The following is a 12465-nucleotide window of genomic DNA, read 5'->3' as shown; positions in this document are numbered from 1 at the left end:
TTTTCTTATTAATTATTTACACTGCCTAGACATGAATCCTTTGTGATATGTATTACAAATGCCTTCTTACACTCTCTGGCTTACCTTTTGACTCTAAATGGTGTCTTTTGATGACAGAAGTTCTTAATTTTAATGAAAATCAGTATATCAGTTATTTACTTTTTCCATTAGTAGTACTCTGTATTTAAGAATGCTTTTCCCATTCCAAGGTCATTAAGATGTCCTATTTTTTCCCTAAGTTTTATTGTTTAACTTTTTCACATTTAGGTCTATAATACACTTGCCATTGATTTTTTAAATCATTCTGTGTCTTTATTAAAGAGAGTTAGATAAAGTCTAGATCTGGTAATCATGGGGTGAGATACTAGCCAGGAAGGTGGAATGAGGTCAGGCCCTGGGGGTTCACAGGCAGGCTGATATCAGGAGGGTCCAAGGCCACCAGTTTCTGGCAGCAGGTAAGGAGGCACTCAAAGTTGATCTTTCAGGCACTGGGGCCATCAGCTGGTTCTGTAGGTGGTGCAGGGCCGGATTGGCTGACCTAGGATCTCCCTGAAGTCACCTCTGCCCTGTATACCTGGATAATCCACTGGTCCTGATCCTGTTCATTGCTTGCCATATTCATATCACTGACTTCTCCATCATCAGGTGTCTTGTAGTCATTCATCTCGTCCATGTCCTGCATGTTCTCATCAACCTCTGTGGACTTAATTTTTGTGACACAGGGGTCAAGATTCTTTTTTCTTTTCATGTAGATATCCAGTGAGTCAGTACTGTTTATTGAAAAACCCATTGCTTTGTGATAAATCAGGCTTTTATGTCTCTGTTGATCTGTTTCTGGGTTCTCTATTCTATGCCATTGGTCTACCCTTGCACCATACCATACTTTTTTATTTTCAACTTTTTTTATTGTATAGTATAACATATATATATCCAAAGCAAAGAAAAAAGCTATAGTTTTTAAAGCAGTCTTCAAAAAGTGGTTACAGGACAGATCCCAGATTTTGTCATGGGCTACAATATGCTTCTCTCATATTTTTCCTTCTAGCTGTTCCAGAATATAGGAGGCCAGAAGTCTCAAATATTTTTTTATCATCACAATCAACTTTTTTCTTTCTTTTTTTGTGAAAAATAACATATATACATATATACCAAAAAGTTATAAATTTAAAGCACATTTTTTGTTGAATTTAGTTCTAGGTATTTGATGTTTATTTTAAAAATTTGTAAAGTTATAAATAGTATTTTAAAAGTTAATTTTTGTATTTGTTGTGATATATAGAAATTTATTTTTTATATACTGATCTTGTGTCTAGTCATCTTGCTAAAATTATTAATACAAATAGAGTGTGGGGTTTTTTCATATTTTCTACTAACATAATCAGGTCATTTGTGAATAATCACAATTTTATTTCTTCCTTTCCTTTTTGTACTCCTTTTATGTCTTTTGTGCCTTACTCTACTTGCTAGGCCCTCCAGAGATGACAGCAGGCGTTCTTATTCCCAAGTCCAGAGAGAAAGCATTCAGTGATATTTGTGATATTTGTTGTAGATTTTTTTATAGACATTCTTTATCAGATTAACGAAGTTCCTCTCTTTATTTATATTTTGCTTTATTGTTGTAGTTATTGTATGCCCTGGAACAGGTTGTATTAGACTGGAATTATCTCTTTCTTAAAAGTTTGGTAGAGGTCTCCTAGAAAACCACCTTGGCCTAGTGCCTTCTGGGGTGTATATTTTTCTCAACATTTTAATCTCTTCTTTGTTTTTATTTTGGTTTCAAGTTTTATACTCCTTTTAGAGTCAATTATAATTTATAATTACCTAGAAATGGTTCCATTTAAACATAGTATGCTTTTAAAATGTTTCATTTTTTTGTGGCACTTATCACTAATTACATTGTCTTGTTGATTTGTTTGCTTATTTATTGTTTCTTCTTCCCCTCATTAGATGATTTCCATGATGGTGGGGACCTTTTCTGTCTTGCTTGCTATAGTACCCCAAATTAACCTAATGCACTCTCCACCACATAGTAGCCACTCAGAAAACATTTATCGAATGAATAATTGTGTAATCATTTCTGGTTTTGTAGGTTGCCATTTCCAATGCTAATGCTATTTATTTGTGCTTTTATTTTTCTTAATTCTATTGTTAAAGGCTTATCTATTTTACTGGTCTCTTCAAAGGACCAGTTTTAAGTTTTACTAATCAACCTGGTTTCTTAACTATCTTTTAAAAATTCTGCTTTTCTGTTTATTAATTTCTTTCTGTTTTCCCTGTGTTTTATTGTTGTTGTTGTGTTCTTGTTATTATTATCCTTTATCTAAATTCTTAAGGTAAAAACTAAGTTTATTTCTGTCTTTCTTGTTTTCTAATAGATACATTTTAGGCTATAAGTTTTCTTCCCCACTTTGGTCCCATCCTACAGGTTTTGATGTATAGTAGTTCCAATGTTTTCATTAGTGTTGTTGTTTTGTTTTTCTAACTCATTTATCTTTTCTATTTTCATTTTCTCTCCAACACAGGAATTATTTAGAAATATGCTTTAAAATTTCTAAGTACATAGATTTAGGTGATTATTTTTTCTTTTCTGTTACTTTTTAAAACTAAATTATGATAACTAAATGTGGCCTGTGTGATATCAGCTTTATGGAGTGTTTTTTTTGTTGTTGTTGTTTTTTATTTCCTTTGCTACCTGGAACATGGGTGTGCAATATACAGCCTGCAGACCAGATTGGCCTGAGGTTTGTTTTCATAAATTGTTTTATTGAACCACAACCATGCTGAATTGTTTACCTACTGTCTGACTACTTTCTAGTTACACTGCAGAGTTGAGTAGCTGGGATAGAGACCCTAAGGCATGAACAGCCCAAAATATTTACTATCTGGCCCTTTACATTAAAAGTTTTCTCACTCCTGACTTAGGAACATGACCATTTTTTGCAACTTTTTCATATGGATTGAAAGGTATATGTATTATCTTGAGTACAAAGTTCCTTATATCCCTGTTACAATAAGCTTGTTAAGATGCATTATACAGATCTTTATATCCTTCCTCACTGTTAGTGTTTTTGATTGTTTGTTTTTGATTATGAATATCTGAGGGAGGTGTGTATAAATTTCCCATCATAATTGTGTATTTGTCCACTTATATTTTAGTCAGGTTTTGCTTTATACATTTTGAAACTGTATTATTAGTACATGAAACTTTATAACTATTATATCTTCCAGCTGTATGTTTTCTTTTCTTCAATATGAGATAACTCTCTTTATCTTAAAGAATATTATTATTCTTGTCTATCAGGATTAGGTTCAGCTGCATAAATTAGAAAAAATTTAAACAGGAAAATATTTAAATAAGAAAGATTCTTTCTTGAGTAAAAGGAGTCTAGAGATAGGGCTCTACAATGTCATCAAGGACCCATCTCCTCTCTTTCTGCTTCACCATCTTGGTGTATGGTTTCCATCCTAAGGTCCCTTCATGGTCCACAAAACTTCTGGAGCTCCAGCCAGCACATTTCCATTGAAGGCCAGAAGGAAGAGGAAACGTAGGAGGTCTAAAAGGGGCCCAGCTGAGTCAATATCCCATAAATGACCTTCCCAGGAGTCCCAGAAAACAATTCCACTTCCATCTCATTGGCAGAACTTAGTCAAGTGGGCATACCTAAGATGCAATGGAGGCTGGGGAATGTTGTCTTTTACTTTAGGTGGATCTTTCTTGGCTAATAATTGGCATTCTACTAAGGAGGAAGGTCAGAATGCACATTTATAATAGGCAATGATCAACCTCTGCCACTTTTGATCCTATGTTGTAGTTCTTGTTATTAGCATTTGCCTGTTATAACTTTTTCTGTTCTTTATTTTGAAACTCCCTCAGTTATTTTGTTTTAGGTATGTTTCTTGTAAATAGAATATAGCAAGAACTTTAGTTTTTGGTTTTAAACAATCACAACATTGTCTATTGATAGGTAAATGCAATACATTCATTTTTTTTATCATTTTTGATATATGTAGCAGTATTTCAGCCATTATCTTTTTTTCTCTTTATTCCCTTTCCTGCCATTTGTTGGATTGTGTTTCCCATCACCTGTTTTCTGTTTTAGAGATTGTCCTTTCAGTTTTGATTTTTTTAAATTATTACTTTGAAATGTTTTTCTAACTTTCGGTTATGAAATAATTTTAGGTTAACAGAAAAGGTGCAAGAATAATACAAAGGATTCCTGTATATCCTTCACCCAGATTCCCCGAATGTTAAAATTTTACCACTTTTCTATTATTATTTTTCCTTCATATATGTACTCATGTTTTCTCCCAAGCCATTTGCGAGTAATTTGCACACATAAGTCTCCTTCAATGGATATTTTCTAAAGAACAAGAATATTCTCTTATATAACTAGAATATAATCGGCAAAATCAGGAAATTAACATTCCTACAGTACTATCATCTAATCTATAGATGGTTTATAAGTTTTCCAGTTTTCTAATAACATCCCTTATAGCAGAAGGAAAGAAAACTTTATTCTGGTCTAGGATGCAGTCCACATTCATGCATTGCACTTAAATGTCACATCTCTTTAATCTCCTTTGATATGAAACACTTCCTATGTCTTTTGTGTTATTTTGGAAGACTACAGACCAGTTATTTTGGGGGAAATGTCCCTAATTTTGGATTTCTTAATATTTCATCATGATTAGAGGCAGATTATACACTTTGGGCAAGATTGCCACAGATGAAATTTTGTGTTCTTCTCTGTAATTTGTATTAGGAGGCACATGACGGCAATTTGTGCCATTGTTGGTGATTTTTACTTTGATCATGTGCTTAAGGCAGCGTCTGTAAAGTTTTTCCAAGGTAAAGTTACTACTTTTCCCTTTGAACTTAATAGCCATCTTGCAATGTGCTTTAGCATTCTTGGTGAGTCTTTCCTGAATCATTGATTACTAAGATGGTTGTCAATAGGCAATATTCTAATTTCATCATTCATTCAATATTTATTGGTTGGAATTCTACTCTAATGAAGAGCTTTCCCTTCTTCCCCATTTGTTTATTTATTCATTTATTTATTTGTATTAGTATAGATACTTGGATTCTTATTTTATCCAGTGGGGTATAATTTATTGTCATTAGTTATTGTGAGACACACATTGTTTCAAAAGTGGCCAATGGGAACTCCTCCCAGATTCTTTTGACATGTTTACATTGTTCTTTGAGTAATCCTTGATATTTTGGCACAAAAATGTTCCAGGTTCATCTTCAACTTTCTTGTACCAGGTTCTGGATTCAGCATTTCTCCAGGGAGCCCTGGCTCCTTTCATTTTTTAAAACAGTTTTATGGAGGTAGAATTGACATATGATAAGCAGCACATGTTTAAAAAGTACAATTTAATAAGTTTTGACATAGTATACACTTGTGAAACCATTACCACAATGAAGATAATGAAAGTACCCATCAACCCCAAGAATTTCATATACCCCTTTGTAATTCCTCCCTCCTGCCCCTTCCTATTCCCGTCCGAACTTGTGCCAGTTTGAAAGTTTTATGTACCCCAGAAAAGAGAGAAGCCATGTTCTTTAATCCTCATTCAGTATTGTTGGGAGGGATCATTTCTATTAAGTTGTTTCTACGGAGATGTGAGCCAAGTGTTGTGGGTGTTAACTTTTGAGTAGATGGTTTCCATGGAGATGTGTCTCCACCCATTCAAGATAGGTTACTTACTGAAGTCCTTTAAGAGAGAAATATTTTGGAAAAAGCTTCAGAACCAACAGAACCCACACAGCCAGAGAACTTGGGAGTTAAGGTATCTTTCTCTAGATGCCTTAATTTGGGCATTTTCTCGGCCTTAGAACTGTAAACTTGCAACTTAATAAATTCCTTTTTTAAAAGCCATTTCATTTCTGGTATATGGCATTCCAGTAACTTACAAACTAAAACAGAACCCCAGGAAACAGTGATCTACTGTCACTATAGATTTGTTTGCATTTTTAGAATTTTGCATATATGGAATCAGAGTATGTACTTCTTGGTCTGACTTCTTCCACACAATGTAATGATTTTGAGATTAATCCATGTTATAATGTGTATCCATTATTCATTCCTTTTTATTATAGGGTAGTATTCAGTTGTATGGATATTATCACAATTTGCTTATCCTTTCACCTGTTGATAAACATTTGAGTTATTTGCAGTTTTTTTCTATTACAAATAAAACTGCTTGGAGCCTTTGTGTTTTTAGACATAGGCTTTCTCTTTCCTTGGTGAATTACTTAAGAGTGGGTGCCTGAATCACATGACACATTTATGTTTTAACTTTTTAAGAAACTGCCAGACTGTTTTCCAAAACTGTGTACTGAGATTCTGATTGGAATTGTGTTGAATCTATAGATCATTTTGGGAGAAATGACTTCTTAACAATATTGAGTCTCCAATCCATAAATATGGTATATCTTCCCATTTATTTGGGTTTTTTATTATTTCAACAAGGGTTTGAAGTTTTCAGTATAAAGGTCTTACATTTCATTTGTCAGATTTATCCCCAGATGCATTTCATATTTTATGATATTATGAATGCTCTTTTAATTTTGATTTCCTATTTTCTATTGCTAATATATAAAAAATACAATTAATTTTGGTATATTGAGTCTGTATCCTGCAACATTGCTAAGCTCACTTATTAATTTTAGTAGTTTTTTTTTGAGGAGTCTACCAGATTTTTGACATAGATGATCATGCCATTTGTCATTTGTGAATAAAAGCAATTTTACTTCTTCTTTTCTGATCTGGATGCCTTTCCTTTATTTTTCTTTTCTTACTGCACTCATTGGAACCACCAGTAAATTGTTGAATACAACTAGTGAGTGCAATCATTGTAGCCTTGTTCCTGTTTTGGGGGAAAGCATTTAATCTTTAAGCATTAATATGTTAGTCTTAGGTTATTCACAGATATCTCCTTTTCTGAAAGGTGTTTTTTTCCCCCAATAACAATAGATGTTGGAGTTTTGTCAAAAGCTTATTCTGTATCTATATGGATTTTTTTTCTTTTGCAGTCTGTTAATATTGATGAATTGCATCAATTAATTTTTGAATGCCAAACTAACCCTGTATTCTGGAATAAACTCTATTGGTCATGATATATTATCTACTTCATGTAATGTTGGATTTGGTCTGCTAAAATTTTGTTAAGAATTTTTACATTTATATACATGAAGGATATTAATTTGATGTGAGATTCTGAAAATGATTTGGATAGTATTGCCTCCTTTTCAATTTTATGAAAGAGTTTTTGTAGAATTGATATTATTACTTCCTTAAATGTTTGGTAGAATTCACCTGTGAAGCCTTTTAGACTGGGACTATTTGTGGGAAGCATTTTGACTACAAATTTGCATTAAAATATTGGGCTGTTCTGTTTCTGTATTTCTTCTTACGTGAGTTTTGGTGACTTTTGTCTTTTCAAGGAATTTATCCATTTCATATAAATTGTTGAATTTATTGGCATAAAGTTTTTCCTAATATTCTCTTATCCTCAGACATTCTTGTATTTACAATTTGTGTCTTTTTTTTTTCCCCTCTAAGTCTGGCTAGAGTTTTAATACTTTTATTCATCTTCTCAAAGAACTACCTGTGGTTTCATGGATTTTCTGTTTTTCTTTTTCTTGTTCCATTTATTTCCATTCTAATCTGTGATACTTACATCCTTCTGCTTTCTTTTGTGCATCATTTATTCTTTTAGTTTTTAAGGGGTTGGCAGCTGAGGTCATTGATTTGAAACATTTCTCTTTTTCTTATATAAGTTCTGAGCGCTATAAATTTTCTTCTAGGTACTGTTTAGCTGTGTGTCCCACAAATTTTGATATGTTTTCATTTTTATTCACTTCAAAATACTTTCGGGTGATGCGACAGTCGTTCAGCGGCATAGTTCTCGCCTGCCATGCCAGAGACCCAGGTTCAATTCCCAGTGCCTGCCCATGCCAAAAAAAAAAAAATGCTATTCCCTTTTGGGCCACAGTGCCTCAGCAGGCAGAGTTCTCACCTGCCATGCTGGAGACCCAGGTTCGATTTCTGGTGCCTGCCCATGAAAAAAAAAAAAAAAAAACTTTCTAATTTTCCTTTTGACTTCTTCATTTGACTCCCAGATCATTTAGAAGTTTGTTACTTCATTTCTAAGTATTTGGGGATTTTCCTTATTTCTTTCTGTTATTGATTCTTAGTTTATTCTCATTGTAATAAATACTTTATATGATTTGAATCCTTTTAAAATTAAGATAGGTTCTTATTTTATAGTCCAGAATATGGTCTATCTAGGTACATGTTCTGTGTACACTTGAAAAGAATATGTATTCTTCTGTTGCTGAATGGAATATGCTATAAATAACAATTAGGTTGAGTTGTGTGATGTTAAGTTGTATAGCCTTACTGAATTTTTTGTCCATCAGTTATTGAAAGAAGGGTATTGGCTTTCAGTTTTTTAGAAATTCTTTTACTTAGAGAAGTTGTAGGTTTACAGAAATATCATGTAAAACATAATGTATTTATAGACCAACCTCTTGTTGACACTTTGTATTAGGGTAGTACTTTTGTTTCAATTGATGAAAGAGTATTAAAATTGCACTATTAACTGTAGTCCCTAGTTTACATTAGGTGTACTTTTTCCCATGTACCATCTTATTATTAACATCTTGGATCAGTGTGGTACATTTGTTATAATTCATGAAAGAACATTTTTATGTCTGCACCATTAACTATAGTCCACTGTTCACAGTTGGGTTCACTGTGTTATACTGTTGTATTTTTTTTTCTTTTAAATTTTATTCTAGTAATATATATATATGACCTAAAATTTTCCCTTTTAACAACATTCACATTGTTCTAGTTTGCCAGTTGCTGGAATGTGATATACCAGAAATACAATAGCTTTTATAAGGCGGAATTTATTAAGTTTCAAGTTTACTGTTCTAAGGCTATGAAAATGTCCCAATTAAAGCAAGTGCCCAAATTAAGGCACCAACAAGAGGTTCCCTTCACTCAAGAAAGGCCGATGACCTTCAGGGTTTCTCTCTCAAATGGAAAGGCACATGGTTTTCTCTCTAGGTTTCTTGTTTCATGAAGCTCCCCCAGTGGCGTTTTCCTTCTTCATCTCCAAAGGTCTCTGGCAGCATGGGCTCTGTGGTTCTCATGGATCTGTTGCTCTTTCCAAAATGTTTCCTCTTTTAAAGGATTCCAGTAAACTATTCAAGACCCACCTGCAATGGGTGGAGTCATGTCTCCCTCTAATCAAAGTTTAATATCCACAATTGAGTATGTCACATCTCCATGGAGATAATCTAATCAAGTTTCCAAACCTACATTGTTGAATAGGGATTAAAAGAAATGGCTGCCTCCACAAGATGGATCAGGATTAAAACATGGCTTTTCTCTGGCATATAATCCTTTCAAACTGGCACACACATGTATAATTAACTGCTGTTAATTGCACTCATGATATTGTGCTACAGTCAGCACATCCATTTCCAAAGCATTACAATCAACATAAATAGAAATGCTGTACAAATTAAGCTTTAACTCCCCATTCTCTACCCACAAACCAGTCACAACACATTCTAGGTTGTGACTCAATGAGTTTGTTTATTCTAATTATTTCAAATCAGTGAAATCATATAATATTTGTTTTTTTGGTCCAGCTTATTTCACTCAGTGTAATGTCTTCAAGGATAATCTATGTTGTCACGTGTAAAGAGCAATGTATTATTTATGGCTAAATAACATTCCATTGTATGTATAAGCATATTTTGTTTATCCATTCATTGGTTGATGGACACTTGGGTTGCTTCCCTCTTTTTGCAATTGTGAATAATGCCACTATGAACCTAGGCATTCAAATATTTGTTTAAGTCCCTACTTTCAATTCTTTTAGGTATATACCAAGTAAAAGGATTGCCAGATCATATGGTAGTTCTATACTTAGCTTTCTGAGGAACTGCCCAGCTGGCTTCCATAGTGGCTATACCATTTAACATTCCCACCAGCAAGCAGTGAATGAGTGTTCCCATTTCTCTGTATCCTATTTCTCTGCATCCTTTCAAACACTTGTCATTTTTGTTAAATAGTAGCCATTCTAGTGGGTTTGAAATAGTATCTTATTATGTTGTTTTTTGTTTTTTGTTTTTTTGGCATGGACAAGCTCCAGGAATCAAACCTGGGTCTCCGGCATGGCAGGTGAGAATTCTGCCATGGAGCCACTGTTGCCTTCCCCTCTTATTATGGTTTTGATTTGCATTTTTCTAATAGCTGCTTATGTTGAGTACCTTTTCATGTGCTTATTAACCATTTGCATATGTTCTTTGGTGAAATGTCTATTCAAGCCTTTTGCCCATTTTTTGATTGGGTTGTTTGTCTTTTTGTTGTTGAATTGTAGGATTTCTTTACATATTCTGGAATATTAATCTTATTGGATATGTGGCTTCCAAACAGTTTTTCCCATTGACTATGTTGTCTTTTAACTTTCATGATAAAGTCCTTTGATACAGGATTGTTTAATGTTTTTTTCTTTTGTTACTTGTGCTTTGGGAATAAAGTCTAAGAAATCATTGTGTAACACAAGATCCTGAATATGTTCCTGTAAATTTTCTTCTAGGATTTTAATATTCCTGGTTCTTAACTTAGGACTTTGATCCATTTTGAGTTAATTTTTGTATATGTTGTCAAATAGGAGTCCACTTTCATTCTTTGGGATATGGATATCCAGTTTTCCTAGCACCATTTCTTGAAGAGACTTTTCTGTCCTAGTTGAATGAACTTGGCAGCCTAGCCAAAAATCAGTTGCCTATAAATTGCAAGGAGTCCAAATGCTGGTCAACTGTTGATGGATTGGCAAAATATAGTGGAATATTATTCATCAAAAAAACAGGAACAAAGTACTGATACATATTACTACATGGATGAACCACAAAATTATGGGAAATAAAAGAATTCATTCACAAAGAACCTGTATTACATGATTCATATTATAAAATAAGTAGAAAAGGCAAATCTTGAAAAGTAGAAAGTACAGTAATAGTTGCCAGGGGTTGGGAGTAGGAATGACAATCATAAATGAGGGGTCTTTTCGGGGTGATAAAAGGTTCAAAAACTGCACAATTTTGTAAATTAAGTATCATTGAATCATATGTTAAAGTGTATGGATTTATTGTATATAAATGATATCTCAGTAAACTTACATTAAAAAAGTAAAATAATAAAAAATAAAATAAAATAAATCAGTTGCCTAATCACAGTGTGAGAAGAGGAGAGAATGACCCCTGGACTGACTAAAACCCAAGTGCCACAACATCCCCATGTCCAGTGCCTATGTCGCACTACCCTTACCAACATGTCCAAGAGAAAGGCTAAAGGGGATGCTAAGGGTGATAAAGCCAAGGTAAAGGATATACTGCAGAGAAGATCTGCAAGTTTACCTGTTAATCCTGCTCCTCCAACGCCAGCGCCAAAGACTAAAAAGGACTCTGCAAAGAAAGAAGAGAAGGTACCCAAAGTAAAAAAAGGGGAAAGCTGATGCTAGTAAGGGTGGTAATAACCCTGCAGAAAATGGAGATGCCAAAACAGATGAGGCGTGGAAAGCTAAAGGTCCTGGAGACGCCAAGTGAAGTATGTGCATTTTTGATAACTGTGTACTTTTGGTGACTCTACAACTTGAAATACTATTTTTAATCAAATTTTATAAAAATGCAGAATTTTGTTTTACTTTTTAAAAAAACTATGTTGTTAACACACAGAACACTTCGTTGTTGTTTTGAGGGGAAGAGGCAAACGTCATTAATAGAATGTGTCTGAAGCAGGACTGATATGGGAGAAAACACGTGTCTCCTCTAATTTTTTTTTTAACTTTTTAAATTGTATATTATAACATATATACAAAGCAAAGAAAGAAAAAAGCAATAGTTTTCAAAGCACTCTTCAACAAGTAGCTACAGGACAGATCCCAGAGTTTGTCACAGGCTACCATTCCATCATCTCAGATCTTTCCCTCTAGGTGCTGCAGAATATAGGAGGCTAAAAGAAATAAATATTTTTTCATCACCACGATCGACTTCTTTTTCTTTTTTGTGAAAAATAATATATATACAAAAAAGCAACAGTTTTCAGAGTTTGTATGGGTTATAATTCTATGATGTTAGGTCTTCTAGCTACTCTAAGATACTAGCGACCAAAAGAAACATCAATTTAGTGATTCACCAATTGTATTCATTTGTTACCCTATCTCTTGTATAACTCCACCATTAACCCTGATCTTTCTATCCCACCTGCCAGGGGTATTTTACTTTTACCATGGTCATAAAAGTGGAATCATGTTGTATCTATCCTTTTGTGTCTGGCTTATTTCACTCAGCATTATGTCCTCAAGGCTCATTCATCTTGCCATGTGCTTCAGGACGTCATTTTGTCGTACTGCTGCATAATATCGTATGCTTAT

At 33.7% G+C, this 12465-nt stretch overlaps 1 protein-coding gene across 3 annotated transcripts in view; it reads left to right on the top strand.

Moving 5' to 3' along the window:
• The window catches only part of BRCC3 (BRCA1/BRCA2-containing complex subunit 3), a 170891-nt gene that overhangs the window by 96503 nt on the left and 61923 nt on the right, over window positions 1–12465 (top strand). Inside the window, exon 8 of one of the 3 annotated variants that reach the window (XM_077146683.1) lies at window positions 3471–3545. The exons of the other annotated variants lie outside the window; for them this stretch is intronic. Coding sequence (XP_077002798.1) covers window positions 3471–3545 — 75 coding nt within the window. The remainder of the gene's footprint in view (window positions 1–3470; window positions 3546–12465) is intronic. 3 annotated transcript variants of the gene reach the window in all.

Source organism: Tamandua tetradactyla, chromosome X (genome assembly GCF_023851605.1).
Source record: "Tamandua tetradactyla isolate mTamTet1 chromosome X, mTamTet1.pri, whole genome shotgun sequence".
Classification (NCBI taxonomy): domain Eukaryota; kingdom Metazoa; phylum Chordata; class Mammalia; order Pilosa; family Myrmecophagidae; genus Tamandua; species Tamandua tetradactyla.
This window is presented reverse-complemented; position numbering and strand designations above follow the sequence as displayed.